The 21374-nt window shown below is 34.1% G+C and overlaps 1 protein-coding gene across 8 annotated transcripts in view; it reads right to left on the bottom strand.

Moving 5' to 3' along the window:
• Positions 1-21374, bottom strand: part of LOC105152371 (RAS oncogene family member Rab26) — a 178312-nt gene that overhangs the window by 6486 nt on the left and 150452 nt on the right. For 2 of the 8 annotated variants that reach the window (XM_011066616.2, XM_087406074.1), the window contains exon 2: positions 618-1493. The exons of the other annotated variants lie outside the window; for them this stretch is intronic. In XM_011066616.2, coding sequence (XP_011064918.1) covers positions 618-887 — 270 coding nt within the window. In that variant the 5' untranslated portion in view covers positions 888-1493. The remainder of the gene's footprint in view (positions 1-617; positions 1494-21374) is intronic. 8 annotated transcript variants of the gene reach the window in all.

Here is a 21374-nt window from a genome sequence, read left to right as displayed (position 1 = left end):
CATTCCGATCAAACTAATATTTTATAGAAGATATAAAAACAGATAATATACGTCTACATAGTGAATTCAGTTGCTTGCATTACAAATTAGTGCACATACTTACACACTAAAAGCTACTATACATAAAGTTAACAAAGTTAAATATAAAAGCACATAAATATGTTAAACAATTAAACACCCGATAATAGTACTGATGCACATTATTTAACGAAATAAACATGTATAATTTCATTGTCAAAGTTGATTATATTACATCAATGCATTTAGATAATTTATATAAAATAGCCTTTAATGTGTATTGATTCAGTAGTGCGAGTGACCGAATTCACCAATAGTTAATCATCCATTAAACAATAGTCACAGTTTCCAGAAAGAGAGAGAGAGAAAGAGAGAGAGAGAGAGAGAAGAAAATTTAATTGAGTTAATTGAATTAACATAATAAATAAAACAAAAATAAAAATAAATAAATAAGATTGCATTTCGCGGGAAATAAGAAACAATTACGTCCGAAAAATCGGTCGCGAGAAAGAAATAAGAGAAACAACAAATGCCAACGCGTCGTCATAAGATGAGCGAGCGTATAATAAGAAAACGGGTATCAGGGAGCAAGATAGGACCTTGAAGAGAAGGTCCGCGTGATCAGGTGGGGTGTGCTGGCCGGCGGAGTCGACGCTATCGCGCGAGGACTGGCGTCTGGTCGGGCCCGTGATATCTTGGGGCCTGGCGAAGGCGGTGGACGTGGCGGCCGGCGCAGCAACGGGGGTCGGCTGGGCCGGGCCCCGTACGGCTGACGCGGACCAATCGGCGCCGGTCGAGCTGCCGCTGCCGCGCGTGTCGTGTCTGCTGCGCCTCGACACGTTGCGCAATGTTTCCTCCACGATGTTCATGGGCCCCTGCTACCGGGAGCACCAATTTGCTCTTCTTCTTCTCGGCCACTCCTCGTCGTCTCGTTGCGCCTCGGCGTCGTCCTGCTTGCGCCCGTGCTCGTGCTCGTGCTCGTGCTCGCTGTCGCTGTCGCTGTCGCTGTCGTCGTCGTCGTCGTCGTCGTCGTCCTACTCCTTCTGCTTCTCTTTAGGACGACGACGACACGCCGAGGTCACTAAACCTCTCCCCGGACTCGCGAGCGCCCACTCGCTTCGTTTCGTTCGTTTCTTCGTATATACACGTATGTATGTACGTGTGTACGTGTGTGCTTCCTCTTCTCGCGTTTCTCCTTCTGCTCGAAGTCTCTCCTCCCTTCTCGCGTCGCGCCGCTCCGCGTCCCTGACGTTCTCCTCTTCGCGTTTACAGCGGCGAGGGCTCACCGTGCCGACGGGGTACAGGCGATTGAGTGAAAGTCCGGGTCGCCGTTCGAATCGTGCAAATGCAATCCGGCTTTTTCGAAGAGCCCTTACTTTAGCAGAAACGAAGCACTGCGCCAACACGGTCGAGAGGACACGGCGAAATTTCCGCGGAGCTGCCCGGTCGAATGATGAATCATGGAATGCACTCACCTAAATTGGTGCAAATTTTCAAAATAATTTTCCATTACAATTATTGCTAATATTTCCGCTATTAAAATCAGAATAGAGGAATACTCTGTTACGGTAACAAGAGCGAAAATTTTTCGAAACGCTTTAAAATATCACACTTGATATAATCCATGCACTTTGGACGTGCAATCAAAATATTGTTAAAATAATATTTAACCTCGTTATATTTGTTGTAATGGAGCACGTTTATACAACGCGTGCAACGCGGAATCAGAAGAGATCGCTAATCGGAGCAAGATTGGCAATTTTTCGCGTATAAAATTGCGCTGTCACCGTCAACAATCGCTCGAGGTTAATGGAGTCCGGTTGGTAGCACTACATAGGATTTTACGAATATTAAACGGAATTCAGTCGATGAGTGCAAAAGGAAAAATATTCCCTTTGATCCCCGACGCGTAAACCGTGCAAAGCCAAACTAGTTATTGAAATATTCCGACGTTTGACGTTTTGACGAATAGGGAATATAATTCGCAGCGTCAGGCACCGTCGGTGGACAGCAATTTGCACACAGCGACGGTTTGAACCGTCTAAAGTGCGTCACGACTAGTTACGTAAACGTAAGCGCCAGCTTTAATGAAGTCACGAAACACGGGAATGTCAGTCACATTCGCCTATAACGAGTTTCCCAGAAGATCGGAATCGATCGCGACGCGATTAATCTGCTCGGAGAAGCGCGTCTGATAAATTCCGTTCGAACTATATATGATGTATGTCCTCCTGAAACTAACTTTCTGAGAGTTTCTCATCTCTTTCGCTTCAGGTAATATGCACGATCATCGTGTCATAAACGATCTCAGCTTTGACAAAAATTTTGTTTTTCTAGCTATGATTAATCATTAAACTAATGGTTTTGTAGTGGATGACTTTAATAGGTTTTCTACAATAAACTATTATCTAAGCTTTAAGCCGATAAGAAATTGATCACATAATACACAATTCTTATACTATCATCAAGTGAGATTAAGTCTAAACCACAAGTTAAGAAAATAAAAAAAACCGGTCTTAAGAATTAGAAGAAGATGAAGAGTAAGTTGAACTGACATGAGATTAAAGTTAATCCACAGTGGTGGAAACGGGCATTAATCCCTCGCAGAATTGATGCCCTTTATCGTGTTACAGCAAAGCTAGATTGTGACAATTACAAGTTCGCGGTATATATAGTGCTTGCCGCGATAACGAGTTGCCTAGCTCGCGTGTAGATCGAAAGCGGAAATGGTCTTTGTTTCTCAGGGAAAACATTGAAGCGCTAATAGGTATGTATACTCCGCAGTTCATAGCTGAATATCCTTTTACGTTCTCGTAAATTACTATCATCCGATAATAACGGATACGCGTGTCGCATCGTAACATTGAAAGGGAACGCGCTCGTATAACGCTCTGAAAAACACCTCGCATTTTCTATACCGTGCTCGTAAAAAAAAAATTCGTCTCGAAATTCGTTCTATGGTGAAACTCTTCGACCGTCGCGGATCATTTCCGGTTTCGAGCCACCCTTTGCGAATCGATATATCGGCGACCATTTTACGCCGTAACGTATCAAAATTCGCTCCGCCAAAAAAAGATCTTCAGGGCCTAAAATAATACCGATATTCGCTCCCGAGTTTTCAAATATCGATATTTTCTAGTTTTTATTATCACGTGATACAATACTGCCCTATGTATCTATCTTTATTATTTTTTTTATTTATCCGCATCCGTTCGCAGCAGTAAAATTGGCACCTTTCGCTGTCTCTCGCGTTGCTCCGGAAACAACAGGAAGTAAAAGCTTTCGTTTTCCCATGCCTATTCGCTACAAACCAAAGTGTGTGCAAAATGACTTCAATATATATGTATCGCAGAGTTGGTAATGTTATCTCATAAACAATTCGTTATCGTTATACCGTTTCTTTTTTCCTAAAAAGTAACTCGTTATCGTTATTGATTTGCAAAAGTAACTCGTTACCCGTTACCATCAGTTAAAATGTAACGAGTCGTTATTTTTTCGTTACTTTTTTTCTACATACAAATAAAATATTGCGTTTTTCATTGGCAGAACGCATCGTATATTAAAGCCGTTGTATTCTGCTGTAATCCGAATGTAAAAATGAGATATCTCAATTGATAAAATATCTAAAGTATATTCTATCAAATAATATAAGAAAATGTATTGAGAATTTCGCGGTTTAACTCGTTTCTGTATTTTTATTAAACATACGTTGATTTGTGAACAACGACTTTAAAGTGCACTGAGTGCACACTATAGTTCTATCAATGAAAAACGTTATCATATATAGATTTGTACGGTAAATATCCTGAAGAGAAGTCTCAGAATTTTATCTTTTAGTAGAGAAACAAAGCTCAAAAACTGATATATAAATATATATCGGTGTATATATATTGCATGTGTATATAATATGGTCTAGTTACGACTAAAACTTCTAGCTAAAAATAAAGTAACTAGTAAAATCGTTACTATTATCCCAAAAATGCAATTACAATGAACGTTACTCAGAAAAAAATGTAACATCGTTATCTATTCGTTATAAAAAAAAATGGTAACGTTACAAGTTACTTGCCAATCCTGCATGTATGTGATTAATTTTCCATGTAAAAATAACACATTGTACTACAAAAATGTAGATTAAAATGTATGATTTACATATTTAATAAACGTGTAGTGTCATTTGTTCATGAAAAATTAAATTATATACATATGTTGAAATCATTTTTTAGTTAACATGAAAAATCGTAACTATAAAGTTGCCATTGTAAAATTATTAATTATTATAATATAGTTATTAATCATCATAAAGATATTTTGAATAACAACAGAATAAATTATTAAAATAATGATAAAATTTGAATAATTATCAATTATTTATTTCGTAATTAATTATAGCTAGAAAATCACAATTTTTCTATTATCTAGTTAAGTAAAGTTAAGTCTATTGTTAAGTTAAGAAAATAAAGAATCGAGCCTGAGAATTAGAAAAAAAACTTTTTATATACTTTGATTTGCGAGTGTTGCGAGTGAAGTAACGTAAGATCTCCGATAAGACTCGAGTTTGTTTTGTACTTTTTGATACAGGCACAATCGGAAAAAAAAAATGTGCAGAATACATACACGCAATTCGCACGGAAGATATGATTTCATCACTCACTTTTAACTCCATCCAATAATTTCGATGCATCACTTCAACGTTTTTCTATCTGTTTGCCATCGAATGACGCTTATCGAACTGGACCCTCGGTAGGCGCTAAAACTCACACCCGACCGTTCGATCATTTCCGACTTCATTGGGTACGAAATAACGCGGACGATTTGGCAATTTATTGGACGGGCTACAACACGTGCGGATTCGCGGTCGTGCAATCGCGGGAAAGAGACCACCGACGATTCGACGATTGCATTCAGTGACCAGATTGCTTGACCGTCCATTTGCAACGCGCATTTCAACGGAAAACTGAAAGCTCTGACTTGAATAATTTAACGCATGAACACGCCACGTGTTTTCGAATAATCTATAATGCAATGTATCACGCGGATAAAATAAAAATATACGCGAAAAATATTCCCAATAATTAACGATTTATCATCCGTGATTATCCGAATACGAAAGGGAATCCCCGTCAGCGGGAATCTCTAACGTTACTTTTTGATTAACGCTTTTATAGACACAAATGCATAAAATTTTATGTATATAATGTGATGTATATTTTGTTTTTTCATATAAATGTGTGTGTATAATACAATAATATATTTATCATAACATAATAATTAATATACATATAAATCTTCTAATGTAAGTAGTTTCAAGAAGTTTATTTTTTCGAGAAGTTCAAGGACGTTTTACAACGGCAAAGATTTCTCTAGATTTCCCAAAAATCCGCACAATGTGAAAATTGAATACAATGCGACTTGGAACTTCGTAGAAATTCCTTCACCGTCAACGTCAGCTGCAAAAACCGGATTGCAGTGCAGATTCGAGGCCGGCAGGCCCAGCCTACCGCTTTTGGGCCCACCCACGCCGTGGTCGGCACCGAAAAGGCTCACACTGTGAACCCAACGGTTACCCGACTGGTGGCGCCCTTTTACAGCATACTCGGAGAGAAAGAACGAGAAGCCAAGTGTCGTGGTCCCACACGAACGCTCGTCATGAGATCATCAGCCGCGATTAATTAATTAACTATGTCGGCGCGGCTCAGCGGCGTGATTAATTGTGCCGCCGAACAAATCGCCCGCGCGTACCGTCGGTTACTGACACCATCTTCTCCCCGCTCCCGTGACCCTCTTGTGACTCTAAATTGCGTCATACACGGTCACGCGCCGGTGACTCGCTTGCCGTGCCACCCGTGCGATTCTTCAACTTTCTCGATTCTAATGGTGACACTCTAGCGTTACTTAATTAGCACGTATCTATATAACATCGTGCGATTTATACATTTGCAATTGCTTACATTAGAAAATTTATTATTTTAATTTTTGTGTTTTAATTATTTTAATTATTGCATTTTAATAATTGTATAATAATAAATATATTATTGCATATATATAGTTATATGAAAAAGTAATATATATATATATATATATATATATACATATATAACATTATATATGAAATTTTATTTTATATATATATATATATATGTATATGTATATATCTATATATAATAGATTTCTTAAATATAGAAATATAATGTATGTAATAATCTGTTACATAAAATGAGCTTAGATAGGTAACTCTATAAAATCAAGGAAGAAAGATGAGTGAAGCAAAAAAAGTTAAATCCTTATTTTATAGTCTTTCTATTAACTTAGATTTGCTAATTTTATGTTTATTATATTTTTATGAAATTTGTTTTATCAATTTTTCTTCTGTGTTTAACATTTTATTTTTATTTAAATTTGACACAAACATAAAAAAGTAAAATATATTCTATTTTTTCAATAATAACTAAATGTGATATATGATAATTTTTTTTATTAATGCAACAATAAAAATGCTTTAAAATCACAAAAATTCTATGTAACTAAATAACCTACTCTCAGATTTAACTATTTTTGCATCAATACTTCGGTTGCAAAATCAATGAAATTTCTTTTCTTTAATTACAAAAACAATTGAATGTATTATATTTTAATAAAGACAAAAATTGTATTTCTCAGGTTATATTAACTAAATAATGAATTTTTCATAATTTAAAGAAAAAATCTTATTGACAACTTGAGTGAGAAAAAAAAATATATAAATTTTGTCGATCTCATAAAAAAAAAATTCAAGTTAAGATAATTACTTTCACAAATAGACTTTTCAAAATATATGTTATATATTTTTAGAAGAGATTATTTAATTATACATATTTTACATATTTAAAAAAAATGTATTTATGTTGTACATTAAGCATTATACATATTTCATACATTTTAATATACATTATATTGTATTCATTTTATATTTCTTTTCTAATAAAAAATCAAAATTAAAATGATTTTTACTTTTTAAATCTTTAAAAATTTTCCCTCTGTACTTAATATTTTATTTTTATTTGAATATGATACAAACATAAAAGAAACAAAAGCATTTTATTTTTTCAATAATAAATGTGACATGGTATGTAAATTTTTTTTTATTACTACAACAATAAAATTAACTAAATATACGCGTATGTTCCTGCGATATCGCGATTGATACATTGTTGCAAGATACACGAAGAGTCCAACAAAAGACGCTACGCTGTATTCATGTATAATGTATGTATTCTGTACTACATAGTTAAAAGGTTAAGAGTTCACGTAGAATAATAAAAAACGGAAGATCTGTACGATGTAATCGGTTGCCTATATGTAAATAGCGCTGACAAGTAAAAGTAGGATATTGAACTCGGATTTCGGTTGCGATCGCGGCAATCCATATGAGGTTCTCGACATGTGCCAGCGGTGCATGGCGTAACGAGAACATCACGAATGTTCGTAACGAGGCGTAAAAATAAAAATCGTCGATCGTTCGCTCCGTGAATACTGAAGTAATACACAGTAAAAAAAAAACAAATATATTTTCTAACTAACGATAAGAATCTTTAAAATAAGAGTCACGAAATAACGTCTTCGATTTTGATTGGTTCCTCTATTCTTCAGTAAACTAATAAGAGTTTTCAATTGCAATGGGTTTGAGAATCAATTTGAGGTTGATTAATGACGTCACATGTTCTAATTTTGGTTTCTGACTCGACGAGTTCATGACACTTCCGGATTAATCGATCTCGGATTGATCCAAACCCGCTGCAATCAAAAACTCTATAATATAATTATGTATTATACAACATATATCATGCTTTCGCTTTATTTTGCACGTATGATGCGTAAAATTTCATTTTGTCTGTTCGTAAAGTCAAAAAAACCTTTGCGTGTTTGAAACCAAAAACGTATTTCTTTCAGCCTTCCATAATGGCTTACGACTCGACATTAGATAAGATAAACAGCATCACTGCGGATAAACGGCAAAGGGCTTATTCGCCAATCGCATTTATATCTTAAAAATTCATGAAAATATCTTTTCTATAGCGTTTTTATCGCTCTTGTGAGCGATGAGGCTAGAAAAAGCTATCTCGTTCTAACGAAGACTTTAACTTTTTTTCATAATTTTTTTTTTCATGACTTTCTCAACAATTCAAGTTAGATAACATTTATCGCGCCCACCTAATCAGTATAGTATCGATAATATTCTATTTGGGACAATATGCTTGTCTGTTTTATCAAAGTCGTGACCGCCTACAACGTCTGCAAGTTAACACACCGATTTATCTCTGCGAAAGAGTGTCGCCCTTTATTTTTCTTTCGCGCGACTGACGGCCAACGACCGTCCGACAAAGCGAACTCATTAAGTCGACGCAGCGGCCATTATGGGAATTAATCACGCCCTTTCGGAGGATGCCATTGGACATTACGGAGGCATCAGCCGTGCAGTTGCATGGCATTACCGGCGCGGCGACAGCGCGAAAAGCTGTTGCGGCTACTTCCGGCCTCGCAGGAGAGGAAGAAAGAGAGCGCAAAGTTTAAGGTCGGCTCGCGAAAGGTCAGCATTGCATTGCCGTAGCACAGTAGTCGTTACGAACGCTAATTATCGTACTAATTAACGTGTTGATTGCGAAAAACTGCATTTATCACCACCGTTCGTGCTGATCGCTCTTGGTGTTCTTCTTCATTTATCGTTTTCTTTAATGCACTACATTAGTTTTCTCTTTTCCAATTTAAGTCAATATTACTATTGGTACACAAAAAAAAAATAAAGAAACAATAATTTAAAGCTTATATTACATTTATCGTACGACAAATTTTTCAAATATATTAATTGGCTGCAAGATAGAGATTCTCAGATCTCTTTATCTTGCAGCTAATTAATATATACATTTGAAAAATTTATCGTATAACAAATTTTCAAGTGTGTTAGCTGCAAGATAAAGAAGTGCTCAGATTTCTTTATTCTGCAGCCAATATATTTTGCATAGCCTAAAAGAAAATGCCATGTAAAACTGTTATTCTTTTTTTTTCGAACAATATGAAGACAATATAATTAAAAGATAGAAGATTATGTCAATAAATTTGGCATGCACATTTCGTAAGAAATAAATTATAATATACAATAATATAATGTAGAAGAAAAAACATTAATCAATAACTTTTTTCTTCAATATCAGTTATAAAATAATGTCTATCAATTTTCATGCTCAGAGTAACTATGACTTCCAACCTCACCGGCTCCCAACAAACGTCGGAAACCTCGAGTAAACGTTAAAGTATCATCATTGCATGAAATTCTCAAGTGAGAGAAAGAGAGAGAAATTGGACACATAACACGTGTTTCAGAGAAACAAGTTTAGTTCGTCCCCGTCTTTTGACGCACGGAACCAGTGAAGGATTCGAACCCGTGACGGCGACTCTGAAGAGTACGACGCTGCCGGCAAAATACACAAGCTGCGCAGCCAAACGTGGCTATCGGAATATCGTTCGTAAGAAACGTACTTACAAATATATCTGAGTCATTTTTAGAAATGTGTTAATATTTACATTTCAAAAACATGCACGTAAAAATTATATCCATAATATTTTGTTTTTATTAAATTACACATTCTTTTAGTTTATTCTACTTGTTATTATTTTTGTATATAAATTAAAATTTTAAAAACGATAACAAAAATATAAATTTTTTTATAAGTATTTTAAGCAAGTTCAAAATAACTTTATGCAACATTTCATTGCGATTCACAATTAGTTACAAAGATTTAAAACAAATAAATATTTTGTTAATTTATTGAACAATTAGTCCACGCATCGTAATGTAACTTTACGTAAATAAAATTTTGAAAACAAAGTATTTATATTAAAAAATTGAGATTTTTATCATTTATTTTATAATACATTTCCATACATTTCTATTCGAGCACAAATTAAAAAAATACTCTTTTTTTTTTAATAACTTATGATTCAGATAGTAAACCGTATCAAAAAAAAAATTTGTATTGCTTTTAAATGCATTTAGAATAATCTACAATTTTTTTAAATTTTGTTATCATTTTAAAATATCTCAGATACATCTTTAAAGATATCGGGAGACATAATAGCGTCTTGTGTTTATATTTTTAATTATATTGAAAAATTATTGTAAACATGTTGCTAAAAAAGAATGCGAAAGAATAAATATATAAAAATAAATACTATTTTTGAATATTGAGAAAGACCATCATTAATTATATTTTATTGTATTAGACGCGAACAAAATGTTCTGATTGTATCAATAAGAGGTACAAACAAAATGCTAATCATATCAATCAGAATTCTGGTTACTGTAACTGAATTGTATAATTGAATCTGGTTGTCTTAACTAAAATGTTTGATTCAACTATAAATGTCAGATTTGTACCATTATGGTTGAATGTACCAAAATTAATGCAAAAAGACTTTTCTTTCATTGAAAAATTCGTTATTTTTTCATCAAGCTCTGTTTCAAACAAAGTTATTAATTAGAATTTTTTCAAAAAAAGGAGTCTAAAATATTAGGTATCTATGTATGTTCTTCTAGATGGAAAAAGCGTATATTGAAGCTCATGATAATTATTACGATTAATAAAAATTAATTGGAAAATATGTAAACAATTTTCTTTTCAATTTATGTTTAACAAATGTGACAAATTGTTTTTATTCACACGCACATACACATAATTTGTTAATATAATTTTATAATATATTAATAATAATACATACGTTTGTATAATGTTCCATTAAAGTGTATGCTTGAAAATACGCTTAAATCCTTCATTCAAGTAAATCCTTCATTCAAATGAAGAAAAAATAAATATATGAAAATATTATCAATTCTATTTATTTTAAAATATATTTGATATTCAGAGATTATACTACAAATTATATATTTCATTATATTATATTATATATTTCATTATATTAGACTGTGACATAAAAATTTGTTGTTTTTTATTAAGCTCTGCTTTAAACAAATTGATTTGAATTTTTGAAAAAGAGAATTAACAAAAGTTCTCTAAATAAGAAAAGCATATTGAAACTAAGGACTATTTCATTTAATAAAAATCGTTTGAAAAATGATTTCAAATCTAATTTCTTTACTAACATAATATGTTTTAATTATTGATATAACTATTAATATAAATTTTAACTATTATTATAAATGATATAAAAATTTATATTACATTAATAACAAAATTTATATTAGTATAATATTTGATTAAATTTGCTTAGAAATTTGTTTAAATCTTTATCCTAAAAGTTGTAAGAAAGAATCTTTTTTCTGGAAGGATTAATGATTTCAAATAAATTGATAACAGAAATAAACATGAACAAAATAACAAAATAAAAAGTTCAATTTTGTTTAGAATAATAATATCTGCTGGAAAATATATAGCTACCGAATCCAACTAATTTTATTGTTGCTAAATGTTTATCTGACATCGAAAGGAAAAGAGCATTGGAGATGCGATAAGTTGTCAATGGAAATTCCGGCGAATGCGCGTGTTCGAATGGAAAATAAACCGAAGCTGAACTATCTCCGATAATTGAAACGAATCGAAGTTCGTCGGGGGATTTCGCCTAAGGGATTTCGGCAAAAGTACGAGCTGTCTCGTACGTGGATTGCGAATTTTAATCGAAATGCGCGCGTAAATAAATATACGGTTGCTGTCTCGCGACAGATTTCGATCTTGCCTCCATGAAATATGTCGCTCCGGGGATTTTTCCGACAAAATTTTAGTATCGATACGCTGTGTCATTTCATTTCTTTCATTGTATCTTATTCTAGCGACAATTTGTAATAGATAATTGCTGCTCGTTTCAATTCACATACGTTTCTGATGAAGAAAGAAGGTAACCATAAGAAACAGAAAGAGAGAAAGAAAGTGTCATTTTTTTAGCACTCTCTGAGACAAGTCTCTTTAAGTGCTATAATACAAAAGATAAATAAATAATATTAAAAAATAGACAATACACGCAGATGAAAATAATGAGATTGTAATAACAAGAATTAAAGTATCAAATCAAATTAATATACAGTGCATGTGTATACATATATATAAGAATGTATGAAAGAAATGAAGAAGACAAGCTAATACTTAGATTGATTATCAAAAGATCGATTTTACTACGATATGCAATATTTCATAGATATAATATAAAATCTTATTGTTCGAGAGAGCCCTTTAAACGCACAGCTATTTAATACAATAAAATCTATTTGTCGAAGCGCTGAAATCGCACAGTTGTGTTTAACACGCGTCTTCCGTTCTCGTTAACGACGGCTGTTACTGATTGAAGCGTAGAAACAGAGAGAATTTACGGCCTGTTGATTGAATCTCGCTGAAACATATTGTGGTTGTAGGGATCGACCGCGAATTCGGGCCTCCGATTGATACCGACACGAAAATATAGATATTCTCATCCGTGTGTGCATACAACATTCCCGACTCGGTCGCTTCGAGCAAAATATTAATCACCGGGATTTTAAAAGCCTGGTTCTCGAATCGCACATCGCGCGTGCCGACACGAGGCGACGCTCGCCCGAGTGAATATCAGGCGCATCAGGCGTATTGATGAATGAATATGTATTCCTACCATTACGCCAGTACAAATTATATAATTCTTTCGACAGACGCGCACATTGTTTCTCATGTGGCTGCTTCTTTCTTCATCCTTTTTTTTTTACGAACTGAACGCGAATGTCAAACGTTAGCTAATGCGGCAAGAGAGACGTTTTACGTTGTTCTAAATTTTACACTTTCATCATAGATTTGTATAATTATAAATACACGACTCGACGTGCGAAAAAAGTATTGTTGTATAGATTATACGGAGCGAGTCATAAATATATTTAAAAATTTTGTAAGCGTATTTGTAGGTAAAAAGGAAAAGTAAGTCTTCCAACAAATATCAATAAACAAATGTTTTATTGTCGAAATAATGGATAGTATGAAATAATAATTTTACTTAGAACTTTCAAATAAATACTTTGGGTTTGTAAGAAATGCTCAAAGTGTCCTCCGTTATTTTCACATATCTGAGCACGATTTTGTGACTTATAATGCTCATTATAGAAACATTTGTTCTTTTTTTTAATCTACAAATACGCTCACAAAATTTTAAAATACCTACACTTATAACTTATAACACATGACAACTGGTGGACTATTACAAGTGCATTTTTTTATTACATTAATTATATTAGAAAAAATTGCAATGCACATTGTAAAAAGTGTATTATAAAATGTTATGTATCTATACATGAAATAATAATACTTGATATGTATGTATGCGAGTCAAGAGATTGTGATGGAAATGTAGATATACGTTTGAGAATTTTGAAAATGTAGGAAATAATATTCGCTTTCGGGCGGATGGTAAAATCCACATTTCATGTATAAATTTACATATTATTATATATTATGTGATAATTTTCAATGGATCGCGTAACCGCCAATGTGACATAAATAGAAATTAATTATAATTGTCAGTCTGATCGATCACCCTGATCATCAACCGATTATGCGAATGTTGCAATAAATTCATCGCAATTGACGTTGAGTCACATTAACATTTATCTATGTCAATTTAATTTATTACTGTTGTAAAATACACTATTTGTTGATAACGAGGTGTAATGTAACATGATTATCAGTTTCAATTCAACATAAATATTATAAACAATAAATAAAACATAAAGCATATAAATAAATATAAAAATTTATTACACATACATTCCATTTGTTATGCATATAAAATATATGTGTCGTAATAAATAATCAGTCGTATAATTAATTATATAATTTTCTCTCTCAGACTGTATTCATTAACAAATTCGGAAATATATAATTCGTGCTTTTAATTATGTATTTCCATAATGCATGTAGCCATTTTCATTTAATAATATATCTATTGTAATCCTAATAATGAACGTTAATTATTAGAAAAATATAGACAAAAATTTTTATAGCGAATTAGGACGCATCAGTGCGAAGTAGTGTATAAAACCGTCTCTCGCAAATCAAACGTAAAAATGTACGTTTAATATAAATATACATTAAATCGCGAAATCCTCAATACACTTTATCATGCTATAAAATAAGTACTGGACATTTTATCATTCGAAATATTTACATTTCATTTGTAGACTCAGATGAGATCAGTGTACAACGGCTTTAATATGCACTAAAACTGCGTTCAATAAAATTTGCTATTAGCCCGAGTTTCAATTGTAGTTTAACAGAGACAATATCGTTATCCCATTAATTACTTCTTAGGACAGTTATAAACCAAAAGAAAGAACCGTAATTTTTTTTTCGCCGTGTTAACGGCGAATGCCAAATCCATGTGGCACCTGCACTTCCTGATGGAAAGGTGCAACGCGAAATGCAGTCAATCACTTAGGTCGACAAGTTGCGTAATGAGAGAGCGGCCACACCCCGCATTAGCAGTTAAAGTCGCTCGCGTAATGTCTGTCGTACCCTTCATAAATCACTCGCGTAACGAGCCCGGTTGACAGTGCTCGGTACATCGTAACACCGAGAACCGATTGACATAGACAAATCTGGCTGTTAACGATAAATGACAGCTACATAATCGATAACTCCTGTGTAGATTTGTATCTCACACGTTTCGCACTGACGCCATTCATTCGTACATTCTGGGGATACAAATATGTTAAGCCTGCGCGCATTACGACTGTTTCAATGTGTGTTGACATGCAAAATAACACAAGAGCAATTATAATACAAACAGATCTTTTTAATTCAATATTGTAATTTAATTAATGGATAATTACGAGAATTATTACTGTAAAATTAAAACATTGACGAGAATTATTACTTCAAAATTAAAACATTGATGGAAGTTATTATTTTAAAATTAAAACGTTGACGAGAATTATTACTTCAAAATTAAAATGATGACGAGGATTATTACCTTAAAATTAAAATATCGACGAGATACTTTTGTTAATCTACAAACCGACAATAATCGTGATATTAAATAATGTTAAATATTATTTGACAATATTTTTTTATTTTGGAATGTCCCTTTAATTTAATTAAAGTGAAAATATTGCTATCAATTCTCTCGTATCTCTTTCCATTGCCAGTTGCAAATATGGACGGCATTCTAAGAGGCGTACGGGAAAGTTCTAAAGGAAATATCTGGAGTACCTTGTTGCTAATTAGCGTGGTTTCAGGAATTCGAAGAAAACGTGCCGTGCACGGCATCCAGATTGCTACGCGCGGTATAATTATCGCGCTTCAAATCATATTAATGCGATAGACATTGCGCTCTTATCCGACTCGTTCCACGAGAACTGGTTTTTTCATGGACTTTTCCGTGATTCTCGATCTCGTCTCTTTTTATTGATTATTTCGAATCCCCTTCGTGTTTGCCGCGCTTGTTGACTTCCGTTCTTTCCGTTATCTCTCATTTCATTTCGTTGTTTCTAGAGACGATAATAAATCTGGTGTGCCCTTCTGGCAAAAAAATAATGACGATGATTGATAGTATCGCCGATTAAATTCTTATCAATGGCGTTAGCATGTTGAAGCAGCAAAATGGAATCGCGAAAATGTAAATTTTGCATTCTTTCCATATTTCAAAAACTTTCCAAATATTTCACATTGTACGTAAGTTCGTTCAGCCCACACAAATATAACATTACGATCAATTTTATAAACTGCAATTTCAATAAAATGCAAATTAATTCACAACTTCTCACTTTTTTTTGCCCTTTTTCCACTTAACTTTCTTTTGTAATTTCAATTTTATAAACTGCAATTTTATAAACTACAATTTCTGCGTAATACGAAAGAATTTTGTCCCATGTAGACTGCGAGTTAATTTTAATCCAACAATTTGAGAATAAAGGCTGTGAAGAAATAAAGGGGGAAAGAGATTTACTGTTGCATCGGGGCATGAATTGTTGCAGGTCAGTCGGAGAATGCAGCTACCGTGTGGCTCATTCACATTCTACCACATTCCGCGTTTTCCTCGCTCCCGAAGACAATATTATGACTTAAGCGACGCGGCGACAAATCCTACGGGCGGTGGACATTTCCATCTCTGCTAAAGTTTCGCTTTTGCAGGATAATTTCGGAGTTCTCCTATCTAAAGCCATCCAGTAAGATCGGGGAACATTGAATTTCGCAGCCAAAATTAGATACAACCTGCATTCGAGTAATTATAGTTACATATTATCTTCCTTAAAGTGGCACTAGTGACACTGTATACGAGGAGATTTTAAACTATTGATCGCCATGAAACTATTACTAAATAATCATTATTAAACGTTGATAATCTCCAAATAATCCTCCAAATCTGTATCGTTAATTAGTAACACAAGTTTCTCTTCAACAAGCTGTTTGTCCTCGTATTTAATACAAAATTAATACTATAATAAATATACACTGCCAAAAAAAAAAGAAATTTGCTTCCGTTATATATAATGGAAGCTAATTTCAAGCAGGTACATTAAAAACATTTAATGTCATTGAAAATGAAATTATAAGTGACTTAAATTTAACGTTTACTTATATTAAATTTCATGCAAATCTACATAAAGTTTCATTAAAAATGTACTAAACTTTGTAAAATTTATGAAAAGTCTAAATTTCATGTAAATGTATACAAATATATTTTTCAGTTGCAGATACATTAAATTTAATTTATAGTGTCATAAAATTGAATTTAATTTGTGTAATTTAAAAGTGCATTAAATTTCATGAAATTTTTAAGTGTATATCTTTTACATTAAAAATATATTTATAGCATTAAATCTTAAACTTATTCTCGAAAAAAATTTGATATACTCGTATAAAAATATCACGAAGTTATGTAATAAAAACACCTATCAGACAGAATCTGATATGTGGACAATTTTTATTATACACCTTCGATTTGTTTTTATATAAAAAAATCGCTTGTTTTTCGGGTATATGGAATGCGCTACAGCATTCCATACAACTTCGGCAATAGTCGTGACTATACATTGCATTGCCGTAATCAACAGAAAAAGCAGCTTCATACCTATTGTATAAAATTCTTTAATATAATTGGTTTACATACAATATATAGATCGAGTAAAAAATTAAGGGCAAGAGCAATCATATTAAAGAATTCTACGACTACAGTTACAAGTTCCTTTTTCTGCTTAACGCAGAAAATTCTGCAGCCATCAAAAGCGCTGATCAGCTATCGCTAGAGAATGATCGCATTAACATGTTTGAATACGAAGTCCGACGCGCATTAGCCTATAACCTGTACTTGTATATCACAATATCGTTATCAGTGCGAGTCAGTACGAGAAGTAGACGACATCGCCTGAGGATAGCCTTCGAGGTAATACGAGATCCACGGTGTAGCGCGAGAAGCGCTCTTCTTCTCGATCGCGCTCAAAATGGTAGTTAAGTCAGTTTAGGTATTTAATAAATCGCGACGTCGTGCTCACCGGTACGATCGATATCGAGGATCGATATTCAATTACGGAGGGGCGGATACTGAATTCTACGAGCGCGAGATACCAAACGGGCTAACGAGCAAGACGGCTTAATATATTATCCATTCCGATATAGGATACATTTTGCAATATCAAGCGCTCCGCGACAAGACAGCTGTCGCCCGGGGCGACATGCGAAAGCAAGCGCGATATTATCGCTCGTCAAGACAATTTTTCTCATGGTGAGAGCCGAAGCTAAAACGTCACGAGGTACCCCGAAATTAAGCGACTTTATCGAACCATCTACTTTCTACGTATAATACGATACGATGAGATGCAGCGCGCGGGCAACCTGAACGTGTGGCGGGATGAATATGCAAGGCCCGCGGCAGCATTATGCTAATTCGCCGAGGAGGAATAACGCCTGTCTGGATGAAGAATCAATAGCTGATACGGAAACTGCTAGGGCATTTTACTTGAACGGCGTGAGCGACCGTGAGATAACGATTTCGCGGGAGACTCGTATCTTTGACGAGTCGCGACTAGATCGTCCGTTTATCTCACAAAGTTCTATTCGTTTACTTATTCGATATCCTAAAACAGAACCTTTCGACTTGGACACGGCGTGCCTTTTACATTGAGAATAATATCCTTTATTTCAAGAGACAAATTACAGTACCATGCAATGATACTGTGATTCACCTCTGTAAGTCAAAAATCCAATCGGAAAAAGAAGGAAGAAGGATTTCATAAATAAGGTAAAACGCACGCCGTGTCCGAGTTGGAAGGTTCTGCCCTAAAACGTCTTTTTGACATGTCTATGACATACCCGACTTTCTTCTGCCAATGCTTTTTCATCCCTTATAATTTTTTGCATTAATAAGAATATATGTGTACATTTGCTTAGTATCGAATATATATCTTAATATCTAGCATTTTGATTAAAAAATTGTTTACAATATATATGTTATCATGATAATTATAAATAGAATTGGGTGAACCATATCGTAGTGAATTGTTCATCTGTTACGTACCATATAGTGTAGCATTTAAGAGTGAAAACGTAACATTGAGGGTAACGATTAATTAATAGCGAATTCGATTGGACGCACTAGTGCTCACTAGTGCTCACTGGTGCATATTAAAGCCATTGTTTATGAGTGTAAAACTAAAATGCAAATATTTTGAATAATAAAATACTTTACCTAACAGCACGTTAAAGTGTATTGAGTATTTCATAGTTTAACCGGTTTCCATGTGTATAATAAACATATATCTTTATGTCAATTTGTGTACGACGACTTTAACGTGCACCAGTGCACACTGAATGCATCCAATCGAATTCGCTATAAAAAAATGTCAGTGTTTGATAAAAAATAAAAGAATTCGTAAACATAAACAACATAAATAAAATACTATTCTATTTTCTTAAAAAATTGATGATCGACGCTGTCGAATTTTTTTTAAAACGCTTGCGAAAAGTAAATGCCATCTACTATAAAATTTTGAATTACATTAATACTAGATTTATTACTAGAATTATTAAAAAGCGCATTGATGATTGCTTTTAATTAAACAATATTATCATCATAGGCTCATGAAAATTTTATTGTGACATATACGACATAAAATTCATTGAATAGACAATCTGTTAAACATTTTTGTATGATCAAAGTCGAGTGTTTCTTTCTTCTTACGAACAACCAACGATCGAAACAATGGATAGAGAGATCGAACTTTCCGCTCGAACCGCAAGAATTCATCAGACAAAATATCTCTAAGCTAACGAGAGAAGGCTGACCGGCGGACCGTGAGAAAGGAAGCAAAAGTCGCCCGACCGACGCCGACTGGGAAAAACTCGTTAAGGTCGACGGGAGCTGTACTGTTTGAAAGAGAGAAAGAGAGTAAGGCGACTCGCGATCGAAATCGCGGCCTCGACTGGACAATTAAATGAACCTATCTCGTGCTGCCTCACGTAACACGCGCCGGTCGGCCGTACCGGAAAAAGAGGAAGAAAACGAAAGGATGTCTTCCCGCAAGCAAAAACGTGACTGCATTCTCGAGGTACGTAACAAACTAAAGGAGAAAAAATAGCAGGCGAGAAAAATTGGCACACCGATGAAACGAGCCCGACGAAACAATCTAATTGCGCGAACATCGCGAACTGAGCGATAAACGATTTTACGAGTTCGCAGTTTTGCATGCGCGCGACCGCGGAGCGAATATGAAAATTGCTCTCGTAATTCACGGAGGCGGCGTAAACTGCGCGAAAACTCGCCTCCGCCTCTGCATAAGTGAAAAGTAACTACTATATGGTTACGAGACTATCACCGCCACCGGAACTTCGTAAAGGACAAGCAGTAACAAAGCAGATCCGGTTTTCAAGCTCCTTCCCGTCCTGAACGACGGCATGTGAAGCTACGCATATTTGCGATATTTCGGTTCTAAAGTTCCTGCAAATCGTCGACTGAAAGTATGTCTCATCGTTACTTTTGATTCTAAAAATATCGTAAAAGAGTAATATTCTTAGTTGAAATGCTAGGAATAAAGAATGAATAAGAAAATAACCGTGAAAGTAAGAGCTGTCTTCCGCGGTACAATCATCAGCACTTAGCTAGAATTTTGTTTCAAAATAGCATTTATCCTGCTTTTGTCTTCGGTGATGGTTCAGTTATAGATTCTCGAAGATTTATAACGAGAAGGTGGAAGATAAATATTTGATTTTCTGATACGATTTGATCACGAAGAAATATGTATGTTAAGAAAATTAAATGTTTCTTCCCCTTTGTAAATTTACCATCGAAAGTATATTTTCGATGATAAATTTACAAAGGGGAAGAAACATTTAATTTTCTTGAGATTGATGAATTCGTAAGCCCTCAAAACGCATAAAACATTCGTCGGAAACACAAATGTATTCGTGAAATATTATAACACCTTTTTTCCATAATGGAGCTCTTAAGAACCGGAATAATGTAACAGGTCGCGGATCCTCGGCGAAGATTGTGGGAAGTTGATCTCTATAAGCACGAAGTCGAAAGACGCTGCGTGACGAGTGCGAAATGTACTGCGTACGTGCAGAAACGACGAACGATGGCGACGCGTAGGATGAACGAAATAAAATTCTTAGAATCTGCAGAGAGTTTCGCTAAGAATGTCGTTCGCCGTGCATCGAAGGTACTTCGAACTTAAAAAGTAAGCTTAAAGTATAAAATTCTTCGAAGAAGCACATGCGCCAGATATTGCACCGTCTGCATGGAAAGAAGAGATTCTGCTAAAGTATCTAAAAATTTAGCAGGTCTGAAAATAATTTTATTAGACTGTCAAAATAATTGTAAGACGGTGAAACTGGTTGGTAGCATATTAAAACTTTTTACAGCATTACTTATCACACTTAGGATTTCTACGTAATTATTTTAATAATTTAATGGGCTTTCTACAATAATTCCATTACATGAGATTTTTCTCACATTCGATTGTGATTAGCTAATTTTTTACAGCTTAAGACCTGAAGCTTAGATAATGGCTTATTGTAGAAAGCCCATAACAAAATCATTTTTAGATCTTTATTTAGTTAAATTTTTAAATACTTTTGCAAACTCGTTTTTTTTCCACGTATGCAACGATGAATCTTATCGTCGAAAGATACACGGAGAGAATTTTCTTTTAAAATTTACCCTAAAAATATGGTAGTTGTGATACACTACAATATTTTAAAGATTTTTACCGTGCACTTCAGTAAAATTAATCGATTATTATATATTTTATTGTAGTTTTATTAATGAATGAGAGAAATTTATTATACATAAAAATTCTTCAAAATACAATGTTGTCCCACGATCATATTTTCAGGGTAATCTCTAAAAAAAAAATTCTC

Source organism: Acromyrmex echinatior, chromosome 4 (genome assembly GCF_024713525.1).
Source record: "Acromyrmex echinatior isolate Ae372 chromosome 4, ASM2471352v2, whole genome shotgun sequence".
Classification (NCBI taxonomy): Eukaryota; Metazoa; Arthropoda; class Insecta; order Hymenoptera; family Formicidae; genus Acromyrmex; species Acromyrmex echinatior.
This window is presented reverse-complemented; position numbering and strand designations above follow the sequence as displayed.